This window comes from Enoplosus armatus, chromosome 4, assembly GCF_043641665.1.
Source record: "Enoplosus armatus isolate fEnoArm2 chromosome 4, fEnoArm2.hap1, whole genome shotgun sequence".
NCBI lineage: Eukaryota > Metazoa > Chordata > Actinopteri > Centrarchiformes > Enoplosidae > Enoplosus > Enoplosus armatus.
Genome location: NC_092183.1, coordinates 25,729,314 through 25,741,665, shown reverse-complemented (window position 1 = coordinate 25,741,665; position 12,352 = coordinate 25,729,314). Strand labels below are relative to the sequence as shown.

The following is a 12,352-nucleotide window of genomic DNA, read 5'->3' as shown; positions in this document are numbered from 1 at the left end:
AAACTAATCACATACAGCATGATTATATCTGACGTTTTGGTTGTAGGTTTTAGTTTGTATTTATTCATCCTTTATTTGACTAGAGAGTCTCCTGAGATACAATATCTCTTTTAGTTTGTTTGTTTCCCATACAGCTTTGCCTCTCCATTTGAAGGTTAGGACAGAAATGGAACTAAAATATAGAACCAATTAGTTACTCATCGCACCTCGTGATACACTGGCCTCCTTTTCTTAGAGGAAGATAAGATTTCTCTCTGGACGTGACGACATCCAGTATAAAAAAAAAAAAACGGTAGAGGCGATGCAACACACTGTATATTTGGCATAAGGAAGGTGTAATGCCGAGGGAAATGTAATGACCGAGGCTACAAAGGGATGGAAAGTGATATAAGGTGCCAGACGGTCTGGATCCAACCCTGTGAGTGGTACGCTTACGTGTCAAGATAGCAGAGAAGCAGAGAGCGAGAAAGTATGTGTGAACGTGCATGAGTGTGTGTCTGTACATGTTAGTAAGTGCTACATGTTTATGTGCATGCTTTTTGTTTGTGTGCGTGACATTCCATTCTCCGTGCGTCCGGGGTGCAGACGCTCGCGAAATAGCCGCCGTGATTCGGAGGTCTCACTTCGCTGTGAAATGTGGCGTCAGGAAGTGAGGAAGAGGAGGTGGAGGAGGGACGCAAGTGGAGCAATTGAGCCTCGTGTTTATTCTGGACAACAGGACTCAAGGACTCAGCAAGGCCAGGAGTCAGCATTCGCTATCTGGGTGTTAAATTCCGGAGAGCGACTACATAAGACTTGGAATTATTCATGATATTCGGTTTTAACTTGGGGTGTAAAATAGATTCAGAGCAGGCCAAAACTTTCCCTCCCGTTGGAATTGTGTTACTCTGACTCTGAGATGCTTTATTTTGAAAAATGGATCTTCTTGGACATATTTGCTCACTGCAGCAGGAAGTTCATCGTGCCCTTGGGCGAGACGATTGTTTTTCTTGCCATAGCTTATGAGCCATGATGATATTGCGGGGAGGATTAGAAGAATCCGATTCACGCCGAAGATATTAAGTGTAATATTTCTCCTCCATGTGCGGTGACAACAGCAGGCAAACAATGAAAGTGTAGCTCCGTTTTCCTTAATTCAATTGAGCCTCTGACTTCTCAGACTTCAAGAGCCGAGATGCATCAGAGGCAGAGATGACTCCGATAGCAAAACAGTCAGTGTTCATTATACTACAAATAGAGATCTCCAGTGGGATGATATCAAAGAGGGTTATACAATGCAATACACAACAACTCGCACTAGTGTTGTTTGTCAACGCTAAGACCTCTCCGCACATTAAATCCTCAGCTTGCAAGACAAAGCAGCGAGGCACGCTACACAGCTGCAGTCTTGGTAAACTCCGCCGTTTTCTCAATTGCTCGCCGTGCGTTTGCGAGGCGAGGGGGAGCACAATAAATCTCCCGGGGATGCAGAGAGCAACCCGAAGTGGCAGAGAGCAAGAGAAATGAGAATCAGTAAGCGAGGTAGAGAGAAAGAGAGAGCGAGAGAGAGAGAGAGAGAGAGAGCTCATGGAAAGCACGGATGCCTTTCAAACTCAAGGCTTTTATTGCTTAGTCAGATTGCCATTATTGTCAGATATGACCAACGCAGACCACCTAATGCAGTTGTGATCAATCGGCCTCACTGAAAACTACAAGCAGTTTGACAAAAAGACGCATCACGGTGGGAATAAGCTCTGCCAGAGGACTCGTTCACCCACAAAGTTTCCAATAACTTCCTCATATAAAGAATATGCTAGTGGGGAGCGCGCTGGCCAAGAGGTAAAAGGTAAAAGGCAATCAGGAGTTCACTGGTGTGGATTTTTCAAGTACTTTTGATTAACATCACTATAATGCAGCATCAAGGGTAGGTTGATATATGAACTTAACGTGGTAAGAAAGGAACCTTTCTACCCACAACTCACATTTCATTTTTTTTATCTTAGCAATGTCAGAGACAAGGGCTCTGAGGATGGCAAGGTGGGTTGCCGGTCCACCACTTTGGTCCGGACTGAAATATAAGCTCCATAATGTATTGCCGTTCAATTTTGTACAGACATTCATGGTTCCCAGAGGATGTGTCCCAATGACTTTGGTGATCCCTTGACTTGACTAGCCCCACCACGAGGGTGACGTTTTGAGTGAACTGTCTCGACAACTACCGGATGGATCTCGTCGTCACATTCGGTACAAACGTTCATGCTCCCCACAGGATGAATTTGAATACCTCTGATGATCTCCTGACTTGTTATCTAACGCATCAGGTCGAATATTTGATTTGTCCAGTCTTTTAGTTTCATATTTCCATCTGCTTCAGCTATTCACTGTTGTAGTGCTAATTAGCAAATACATGCACGCTACCACGCCAAACGGTAAACAATAACAATCCTATTTTTGTCATTGTGGGTGCAGCTTCACAGAGCTGGCTGTTAAGGCTCTTAAGGCTAAGTTATGGTTGCTGCATCAATGTGCAAGATCAAAAAAGAAAATACAAAAGATACAAGATGATGCTGAATGAGTACACCCTGCAGTCTGATCTCGCTGATGAAATGTACACGCTGTCTGCTGGAGACACGTTCAAACATGTGTTTACAGTACGTCGGCTTGTTGCAGACAACAATTAAAGTCATTTTAACCCTTCTGAAAAAAGCTTTCACAAGCTGAGGTGTTTTGTACATACATCAAGAAAAAAGACTAAAGCCCGCCTTCCTCATCTGTCAAGGTCAAATGATTCCCGTCCTAGTGTTGCCGGGATCTGAGCGCTTGCACTCATTTACTTTGGCTGCTGGAGCTCATTAAAAACACACCCACATGCTCGGAGAGGATACGAGGCTCTTTTTGCTCTCCTGCATCGTGACACCGCTCTGACAATACAGTGGAGAGAGAGAGAGAGAGCGAGAGAGAGAGAGAGAGAGCAGATGAAGAGGGGAGGGGAAGAAGAGATGAAGGCTGCATAAAAGGTAAAAGCGAATTAATTTGTGTTTCTCTCAGGACAGCCAACAACTGTTTCTGCATTCTCTCAACCTCCTCAGGTTGGAGGAAACCTCAGCAAAAAGGAAAACCTCATCATTTGTACTGAAGCTTTTTCTTTTTTTTCCCTTCTTCCCTTTTTCTTGTACCTCCACTCACAGAGAAATGGAGGCAGGATGTGTGCACGCGCTCATCACACACCACCTCCTCCCCTCACCTGACCTTTCTCCTGTCTAAAGGCTTGCGCTGGGGTTTCAATTAACTGCTGGGAAAACGTTTCATAATCTCAGGGGCTGCCGCACTCACCGGCTCTTTAATGAAATGCGTCTCTTCACACTTCTTAATTACTTTTGTTACAGCCAGCGTGCTCTCTCTTTGTCTGCCTCTGTTCTGGGCGACATGAATGCCAGTATCTCCGGACTTCTCAGATGACGAACGTGCCTGCAACAGGTGGTGCAACTGCATGGACAGAATAACTCACTTAATCAATTAGGGCGGACAAAGTGGCGACAAAATCAACTAGAAGGACAAATCACAACAACTGAGACACTGGCAACACAGCATTGATTTTTGAGATATAGTCAACTGAGTTTTTAATAAGTGCAGCCATTGATATTTGGCTTATATGAATATGCAGGCTTCGTCTGCATGTGGGTCTGGATTCACGCTCATAGGCCTTCAACCTTCAGTCATGCTGACTTAATTTGTTGCTTCTGGGGTGTCAGACTGTCCTACCACATCTAAATGACAAAATAGTTTTTTTTCAGTCCCTTCTAAAACTAAAACTACTTGGCTAAGTCTAGGGAAAGATAAAAGAAGGTCATGGTTAAAAGAAACTTAACACTGGCTGTTGATAGGAGACATTAGGCGAACCACAGTCCCCGGGGCTGAAGTCGGACTTCGTGGTTAAAAGAAACCAATGTTGCATGTGAAATGACGACAAGACTGCAAGAAGTCACTGTAAAATAGAAATAGTCCAACACATAACCCCCCTATAAAACTACAAATTGACGAATTACAAATCTATTGATTGGTGAGGTTCCAGTCTTAATGCTACACTAAGCTAATTGTCTCCTAGCTGTAGCTTCATATTTACTGTACGGACATGAGAGTGCTGTCGATCTTTTCATCTAACTCTGCAAGAAAGTGAACAAGTTTATTTCCAAAAATGTCACGCTATTTCTTTAAGAAGCTGCAAAAATGGCTGAAAAATCATCATAGGTCTGGGTTTCAAAACACAGTAGTGCTCCTTCACATGTTTTATAGCCCTCACATTTACTGTTCAGTCTCACTGTTCTCAATAGCTTCAATTCCAGGCACAGCAGGCAGCTGTACGCTACCTGCCCAGCACCAAACGTCAGACACACACAGTTAGGGACTAGATGGTGAATTTGGTGGAGCAGCTCAAGAGACAGATATTTATTCTCGGGAGATCTTGGAGACCAAAACAGAGCTAAAAGGAGAGAAAATATTGGACTTACATTCACCAGGTGGCCAGAAACATGACTCCCAAATAAATTCTGGCATTGCTCAGTGACTGCTGGATGTGTAAATAAGCAAGCGTTGCCTGTTTGTTCTCCACAACAACTTTATATGGTGATAATATGTCAATGTTGTTCCTCTGCCCTCATTAGGCAGAAAAGAAAAAAAAAATCAATCATCTTTAAAGATATTCATAGCTCTCTCCAATTAAAAGACTACTGGCTTCAACCTTCAAAACGCATCAAGCTGCACTGCGTTCAAAACAGTTGGGAAACTACATATACCCGTCAGGTACGGTTCTCTTGCCTTGTTCTTTTGCTATTTCCTTTCCTTTTCACACACACACACACACACACACACACACACACACACACACACAAAGAAAAAGATTAATCATTGCCCACTGCCAGGTCCAGCCTGGTCCGGTGTTGACCTCTCTCTGTCTGACATCAGATCAGGTCCGGGATACACATGTAATCTCCCATATCTCCCTTAGCCATTGCCACCGAACGCGAGCTGCTCTCTCTCTCTCTCTCTCTCTCTCTCTCTCTCTCTCTCTCTCTCTGCAAACTCTCCACAGATGACCAGGGGGATGTGGTGGCCGAGGGTGGAGTGCGTGCCTGAACCCACCCAAACATACATTTTCATAGACAAACAAACAAACAAACAAACAAGGCACCCGGGCGACTTTTGTGGTCTCGCAGTCTCACCTCTGATGTTTCCCGAAGAGGAAAAAGTGACAAATGAGCTTTAAAAGTCAATGTGGGTTTTTGCTCTAGTGATTGAGCTTATTATCCATGCACCTCGCTGCTGTTACTGGCCTGTGTGAGCTAATAAACGTCAAATGTGATTTGCCGAGCGCTCTCTCCAACGTGAACCCCCCCCACCCCCACACACACACACACACACACACACATTTCAACTGTGTTTGACATTTAGGCCTATAATGATAATTGCTTTCTCCAGATTCAAAACTCCGAAGGGTGTTGTTATCACATTGTGTAACGTAATCGCACCACAATTGTAACCGCTATAGATCCACGGTTGCAGCATGCCAGCTTGGCTTTTACCCATGAAAAACCCGGTGAGTGGAAAATATTAATTACCATCCTTGGAGCTCATCAGCTCTCCTTTACTTTAGGAGTGATAAAAAAAGAAAAAAAAACAGGCAAAATCGGCTTAACTTGGAAAAGCACAGCAATTAATGGTGATCTAGTTTAATGAGAGCCCACTTTGCTGTGCTAATGTGGCTAATTAACAGTCAAACAGGAAGTGGTATTGACTTTGAGTGCCTGCCACTAGACATTGATGAAGGTGCTGATGTGTAAATACCACATAGGGGTGTGTAACAAGTGCAGGCAAATTCCACAGGCACCACTAGACAGATGGACAGCCGCACACACACATACCTTTCCACAGAGGAAGGTATTATACGGACGCACACACAAGCAAACGCGCGTTCTATTACCGCCCGGATGCACTGATGTGTGCCGCATGCTAATTTGCTTTTATGACTGTTACAACTGCCTGTCAGAGCCAAGAAGCAAAAGCAAACAGAGAATGAGTGCACGTACACACAGTTTGAGAGCACCAGTTGCACCTCCACATGGTGAGTTTGCCAGGTTACGTTACGTCATATCACTGATGACTGATGTTGTAACACAGTACTTATAGACATGGTAGATAGGCAGGAGAAGCATGCCAGCGGGGTACACAAACCAGGAGCGGAGAGGAGGATTTGTCCGTTTATCTGTCACTGTTCTCTGAATAAAAGCACACTTCCTTGAACTTCCTGACCAACGATAAGGGCCTCAGACAGCCACATCTTTCCCACAGCAGCATTCAACTTTTCAAGTAACGGCAAAAAAAACTTTTTCTATCCAGCTTTGCGTGCTGCTGACATATAATTTCTGCAACATAGGTCCAAGGCTGCAGATACTGCACTATGGCTTTTAAGGTCTGTTAGAGTTAGGTAATAAGAGTTAGGTAATAAGATGACACATGCCCTGAGATGATAGAAATGTGTCAACCATCAACGGGTTTCTATGCTGTTTATACCAAGGTAGCTAGTCATGCCTAATCTTTCCAAGGTGGCTAACCCAAATCAATAAGCAGGCCCTCTTTGTGGTAGGATTAGATTTATGGGATTTTAGAATCAATGGGATGTAGTACCTTGATTTGTCAGGGATTTAAATCACTAGATTAGCCACAGACTTTCCTATCTAGTTAGTTTATCAACTGCCCAACTGGGGCTGCAGCTAACAATTGTCTTCATTACAGGATACCATGACTTTTTGGGCATACGCTTGCTAACTTTCTTGTAGAGAGTTAGTTGAGAAGACTGACGCCGCTCTCATCTCTGTACGGTTAATAGGAAGCTAATGCCAGCTGCTGGCTAGCTTAGCTTAGCACAAAGACTGGAAACAGGGGGAAAGAGCTAGCCTGGCTCTGTCCAAAAGGGACAAAATCCAACTACCAATCCTGTTTGTTTCTGTACAAAAACCGAAGCTTAAGAAATGTGCTGCTTTGTGAGGGGTTATATGCCTAACTATCTCCAACTACCAACTAATCGATTCATCATTTGGTCTATAAAATGGGAGATAAGCTCAATGTGACTTCATCGAATGTCTTGTTTTGTCCAACTAACAGTCTAAAACACAAAGAAATTACAAATGAAAAGCTAGAACCAGAAAATGATGCATTTCTGCTCGAAAAATGCCTCAAATGATTAATGGATTATCCAAAACGTAGCCATTCTGCCCATCGACTACTTGTTTAGTTAAGTCCTTGTTATTGAATTGTTGAAGTATTTAACAAAAAGATGGCTTACACAGTCGATGCTCTCATGAGCTGCCAACAATCGACCGTCACACTAAAAAACAAAGCTAAATTAACAGACCACCTCTGTCTCTGTTGACCAACACAGTTCTTTTCAGACTTGCATTCTCACTCGGGAGCCAAAGTGTTAACAGGGCGATGCTTTGGTTGACAGAAGAGGCCTACCTTTTGACGGCTCTGCGCGCTTGGGCAGATCCAACGTGTCGTAGTTTTTGTCGTTCTCACCGTTTTTTCTGCCTGGGCGGAGGAGAGAGGAGGGAAGACCATGTCAGTGTCACATCCTCAGACAACTGGATTATAAAGGACAGTGTTGTTGACGCCAGCGTTAGACCGATATGGGTTTGGAAGGCTGATACATGTATATTTTTGGACTGAAGCTGCAAATAGCTTATATGCAGCGTCTTTAAATTGAACCGTTTTCATAACAACCGCATTCTTTTTATGGTAAAAGAGCCTCTCCATCTCTGAACTGACATATCGGCCTAATCCAGGTCTACACAACCACCCACAAAAGAAAAGTTTGCATGTATACACAGTACACAGAGCTAGAAGCATGATATGTTCAAACACACACATCAATTCCACCCTGTCTGCTGTTGGCTTTAACACCAGTGTGTTCACAAAGATGGATTGGCATATATACCAAGACCACACACACACACACACACAACTGCATACACCTTCTTTCCACAGCCACATACATTCACTCTCCCACTGTAACAGCATTACTTCCTGAGCAGGCAAACACCTTGAATAATGCAGCGGAAGAGGGGGAAATGAGTAGGAGGGGTGCGGGTGATTGCAGCTCTGCCAGCTAATGGTCATCTCACATGCACATGGACATGCCCATGGGACAGTGCAGAGACGCAGAGACAAAAAGGCTCCTCAACTAGATGGAGGTGAAATTTCCGGTCACTGCAACAAGCTCATACATTTAAGCTAAAAAGCCTAAATCAATGGGAAACAGTGTAGTCAGTGCCGTCTCCTCCAGTATAATGTATGTAATGACTTGTTAACAGTGCAATTCATATATAAATGATCAAAATTACACAAATGATGGGAATCAATCTGAATTATGAGTTATTATTATGAATTATAAGTGCTTTTAGACCGCAAGCAGTTACCTCCACCACCAACAGTGGCACCACGATAGGAGGGAGGCAAACTAATGAAAAGGAGAGGCTGTCCGCACATTACACGCCAAAAGAGATGGACAGCGGCAACCCGTACTGTATGACACAGGTTGTTGGAAGGACGGGTGGTTAGTAGCCACGGCGACAGAACTGTGCCCCGCCACCCATTCAAAATACAGAACACAAGCGCTGCTGTCTGACAGCACCTCAAAGGAATAGCCCGACACTTTGGGAAACACACTTACTTACTGACTTGTCGAGGGTTTCATGATAATATCAGTATCGCTCTTGTGGAAAACATGTATTCAAACTGAAAAAAAGGCTTTAGGAGGTGCTCCTAGCATATTTTAAAAGTTTGGACAGAGCCAGGCTTGCTGTTTCCACCACTTCCAATCTTTACAGAAGCTACGCTAATTGACTTCTGGATCTAGCTTCATAGTTAATGCACAGACATGAGAGTGGTATCAGTTCTTCTCATCTAAGAATATAGGAGTATTTCCCAAAACCTCAGAATATTCCTTTAGGACCTTTTTTTATTAGAGTATTTCTTGGGTCTAACAATGACAGCCAAATTTTTGCAGGGAAACCCCCAAATTTTAACATCCTGGCAGCGCCACTGCAAATCTGTTTCAGTATCAATAATCCATTTCAATCAAAGCCTCTACACACACACACACACACACACACACACACACACACTAACAGGGTCTGCAGCAGAGCTTGACACTTATGCTTCAACACAACAGAAAGGGATCAGAGGTGAAGTTGGATACAGTTAGTAGCAGTTTGTCACAGCTGTTGGGATTAGTTTTATCTCGAGTCTAACGGGCTGTACACCTCAGTTCAATCATAGATTCAGACAAAACCCCGTGTTGGGGATAGACTTCAGGTTTTAATTTCCATTCTGCGTCTTTGACTCTTTTGATCAGTCAAGCTCTACTTTACATCCTGACAGACACTGACGGACTTACCTCTTTCCCCCAAGTGTTGGCTTTACCTTCCACCAATCTTAGAGGACCAAGGAACAACTAACAATCTAACAAAGTAAGCTTGGGAGGCGTGGAGTCTATAATACTGTGCATACTGTGTATGGTGAAGGAATGCACGGTGAATGAGTGAAACACCCCAATTATCTGAAGTCCTTCAAGGAAAACTCAGGTTTTTGGAGGACACCCAAAACTACTTCTAACTATATTCTATAGCCGGGGGGGGGGGGGGCGGTATGGAGAGGAGGAGAGCTGAAGTGAGAAGGGTTGAAGGGGGGACACTCACCTTGATTAAACCATTCCTCTATAGTTAGCCAAGGAAGCAGCAGCAATGCCAAAAAAACACAAAGCAGGGAGAAGAGAGAGGTATGGTGAAAAAGACGTGTGTCAAGGAGCTGTGCAATAGATGTGAGCAGTTTCCACAAACAGAAGTCATCTTTTACTGAACAGGAAAGGTGAAAGAGTGAAGGCGAAGGAGGAAAAGAGAAACATAGGAGAGAGCAAAGAGCACTTTTGAGGTAGGAAAGAGGCTGGGAGGGGAGCCATTAGCAGTCCATAGGTGTTCTCTGGGAAGCAAGTTCAAAGAGTTGGCATCAGTGGGGTGGCTTTTTAGAGAGAAAGGGAGAGGGAGAGAGACACAGTCAAATAGCCAGAGAAGTGTGAAGCATAAAGGAAAATAGGAAAGGATATGAAGACAAGCTAGCAGGCGGGAAAGAAAAATAATGAAAAGGGAAGAGAGGAAAAGACTCAGAAAGAAAGGAATCAGCTTCCACAGTCAGATAGCAGGGCAGCGTAGACACAGTCACAGTAAACAATATACACAAAAACTGCAGAAACTGCCAGCGCCTGTACAAGTGCTTCATTAAAATCTCTGCGTGAGAAGAACAGAAATGTGCCCAAAGAGATGGAAGTAACAGCCAAGAATCAGAGGGTTTATTAGCTAAAACAAAGCTTCGGCTGCTACGCGCGTGTTGATCATAATGGTGTATTTTATGCAGAATGTGACATTAAACTAAAGAGGAGGCCAAACTTAGCCCACTTAAGGTAACAAATTACCAAGCATATTGCAGACAGTGTTGCTTAACTACCCGCCTCCATGCTCCTTTATAGCTGCGTTTAATGTTTCTGTACCTGAGCCCCGCTTAGTCAAAGAACACCTTCAGGGTATGCAGCAGCAAAACACATCTCATTATTCAATGTGTGTGTGTGTGTGTGTGTGTACATGGAAGTATTCATGTGGTTAATTGGCGTCTTTATAAATCTGTGTACATGTAAGCTAGTGTGTTGTCCTGACCCCTGAACTACAAAGATCCTCCAGTGAGTCGTTAGAAGTCGAGGGTCACTGGCCGGTGGTCACACCTCATTGGCTGACTGATTAATGGCAGCCATTATTGTTGTACAGCAGGGAGATAACAGTGTCGTTTAGCTAACAGCCTGGGAGGATGCTGATTAAGACGCCGCTAACAGCACGTGCGCACATGGCACATCTGTTAAGGAGAGTCAATAATGACAAAAAGCTCTCCTGATGCGGCAGACGGCGCCATGATAGACGTCCATTACTGAAGTGGCGCAACACGTATGTCTCGTCATAGTCTTGTATGGAAGCTGCTGAGAGGTTACTGTGACAGTAAATATAGAACTGATGGCCTTCACTTGTTGTTTACCTGATTTGCATTAAGTGTCCCCATATGAGATGTCTTTACTTACTGTTTTATGTATTTTAAAGAGCATTTCAATCTGGTATACAAACCAAACGCCACCGAGAACGCTGAAAGTGGAGTTGTTTAATGTAGTTGATAAAAAAAAAAAAATTTGCTATTTGTTTTCTGGCTCAGTCACCGAATGAGCAAACAGTTGAACAAATTCATGTCAAATTTAAACCCTGTTTTCACGAGAATGTCGAGAAGGGAAGGAGAGAATTGCATTTGGGACATCCAAAATATATCGCGTATTAATATGTTAGATGTGACCGATTACGTCACGTTTTCTAACATGTTGTTGTCAGAGGGGACTTGTATGAGCCCAGCGCTCGTCTACAACCAACAATGAACTGAAGAACTGAAACACGAAAAACAAAGGAGACGGGAACAACAAAGGGAAGAATGGTATCTCTGCGATCCAGCTGTTTGAATCACTGCTCTGTTCTCTGGTTTGCTCTTTTTTACATCCAACTGATTTCATGAGAAAAATAATGCAAAAGAAGGCAAAAACAGGTGAAAACAATAGTGAGGAATATGAAAACATGACACGCAGCTCCTGCCAATCATTTAAGCAAGACGTACTTCACTTCAATTTTCCCAATTGTTGTCCTAAAAGTTGCCTGTTATGCAAAAAAAAATCACAATCATTTATCTTAATGTTCTACGATTATTAGTCTTTCTTTTGGAATTCCTCAAATTTATCAGTGATCATATTTTTATCTGTCTCCCTCCTTCCTCCTTCTCACCTTTGGCCTTCTTGCCTCCGAAGCAGCCGGCATCATCCTTTTTCTTCCTCTGGGGTCCCGCTGAGCCAGGGGCCTGTAGTGTTGAGGGGTCCTGGAACTTTTCGGCCCCCGGCACCTCTTTGTGGACGTGGTAGGACAGGTTCCTCATAATACAAACACAGTTCTCCACAGACTGAGGGGGGACAAAGACGGAGAAGTTATTATCTACAATCCTGTACAGTTGTGTTTTAGCGGGCGAGTCAAACGTCGTCCTACCTTGTTGTCCATGTCTTTCTTCCCGACAGCTGACTGGAGAGCGTGCAGCAGGGCGTCCACCAATCCCTCGCATTCCCTCAGTCTGCGCCGAGCCTCGGCCCCGTCCGAGCTCACATTTCTTTAGGAAAAAAGACACACACACACACACACACACACACACACACACTCTGTCAGTAAGCATGAGAGAGGCATGTAGAGGAGCATCA

At 43.8% G+C, this 12,352-nt stretch overlaps 1 protein-coding gene across 1 annotated transcript in view; it reads right to left on the bottom strand.

Moving 5' to 3' along the window:
• Positions 1 to 12,352, bottom strand: part of arvcfb (ARVCF delta catenin family member b) — a 113,429-nt gene that overhangs the window by 28,632 nt on the left and 72,445 nt on the right. Inside the window, exons 6-9 of the mRNA XM_070905144.1 lie at positions 12,147 to 12,264; positions 11,892 to 12,063; positions 9,732 to 9,749; positions 7,492 to 7,563 (exon numbers count right to left, since the gene is read on the bottom strand). Of these exons, the coding sequence (XP_070761245.1) occupies positions 7,492 to 7,563; positions 9,732 to 9,749; positions 11,892 to 12,063; positions 12,147 to 12,264 (380 nt within the window). The remainder of the gene's footprint in view (positions 1 to 7,491; positions 7,564 to 9,731; positions 9,750 to 11,891; positions 12,064 to 12,146; positions 12,265 to 12,352) is intronic.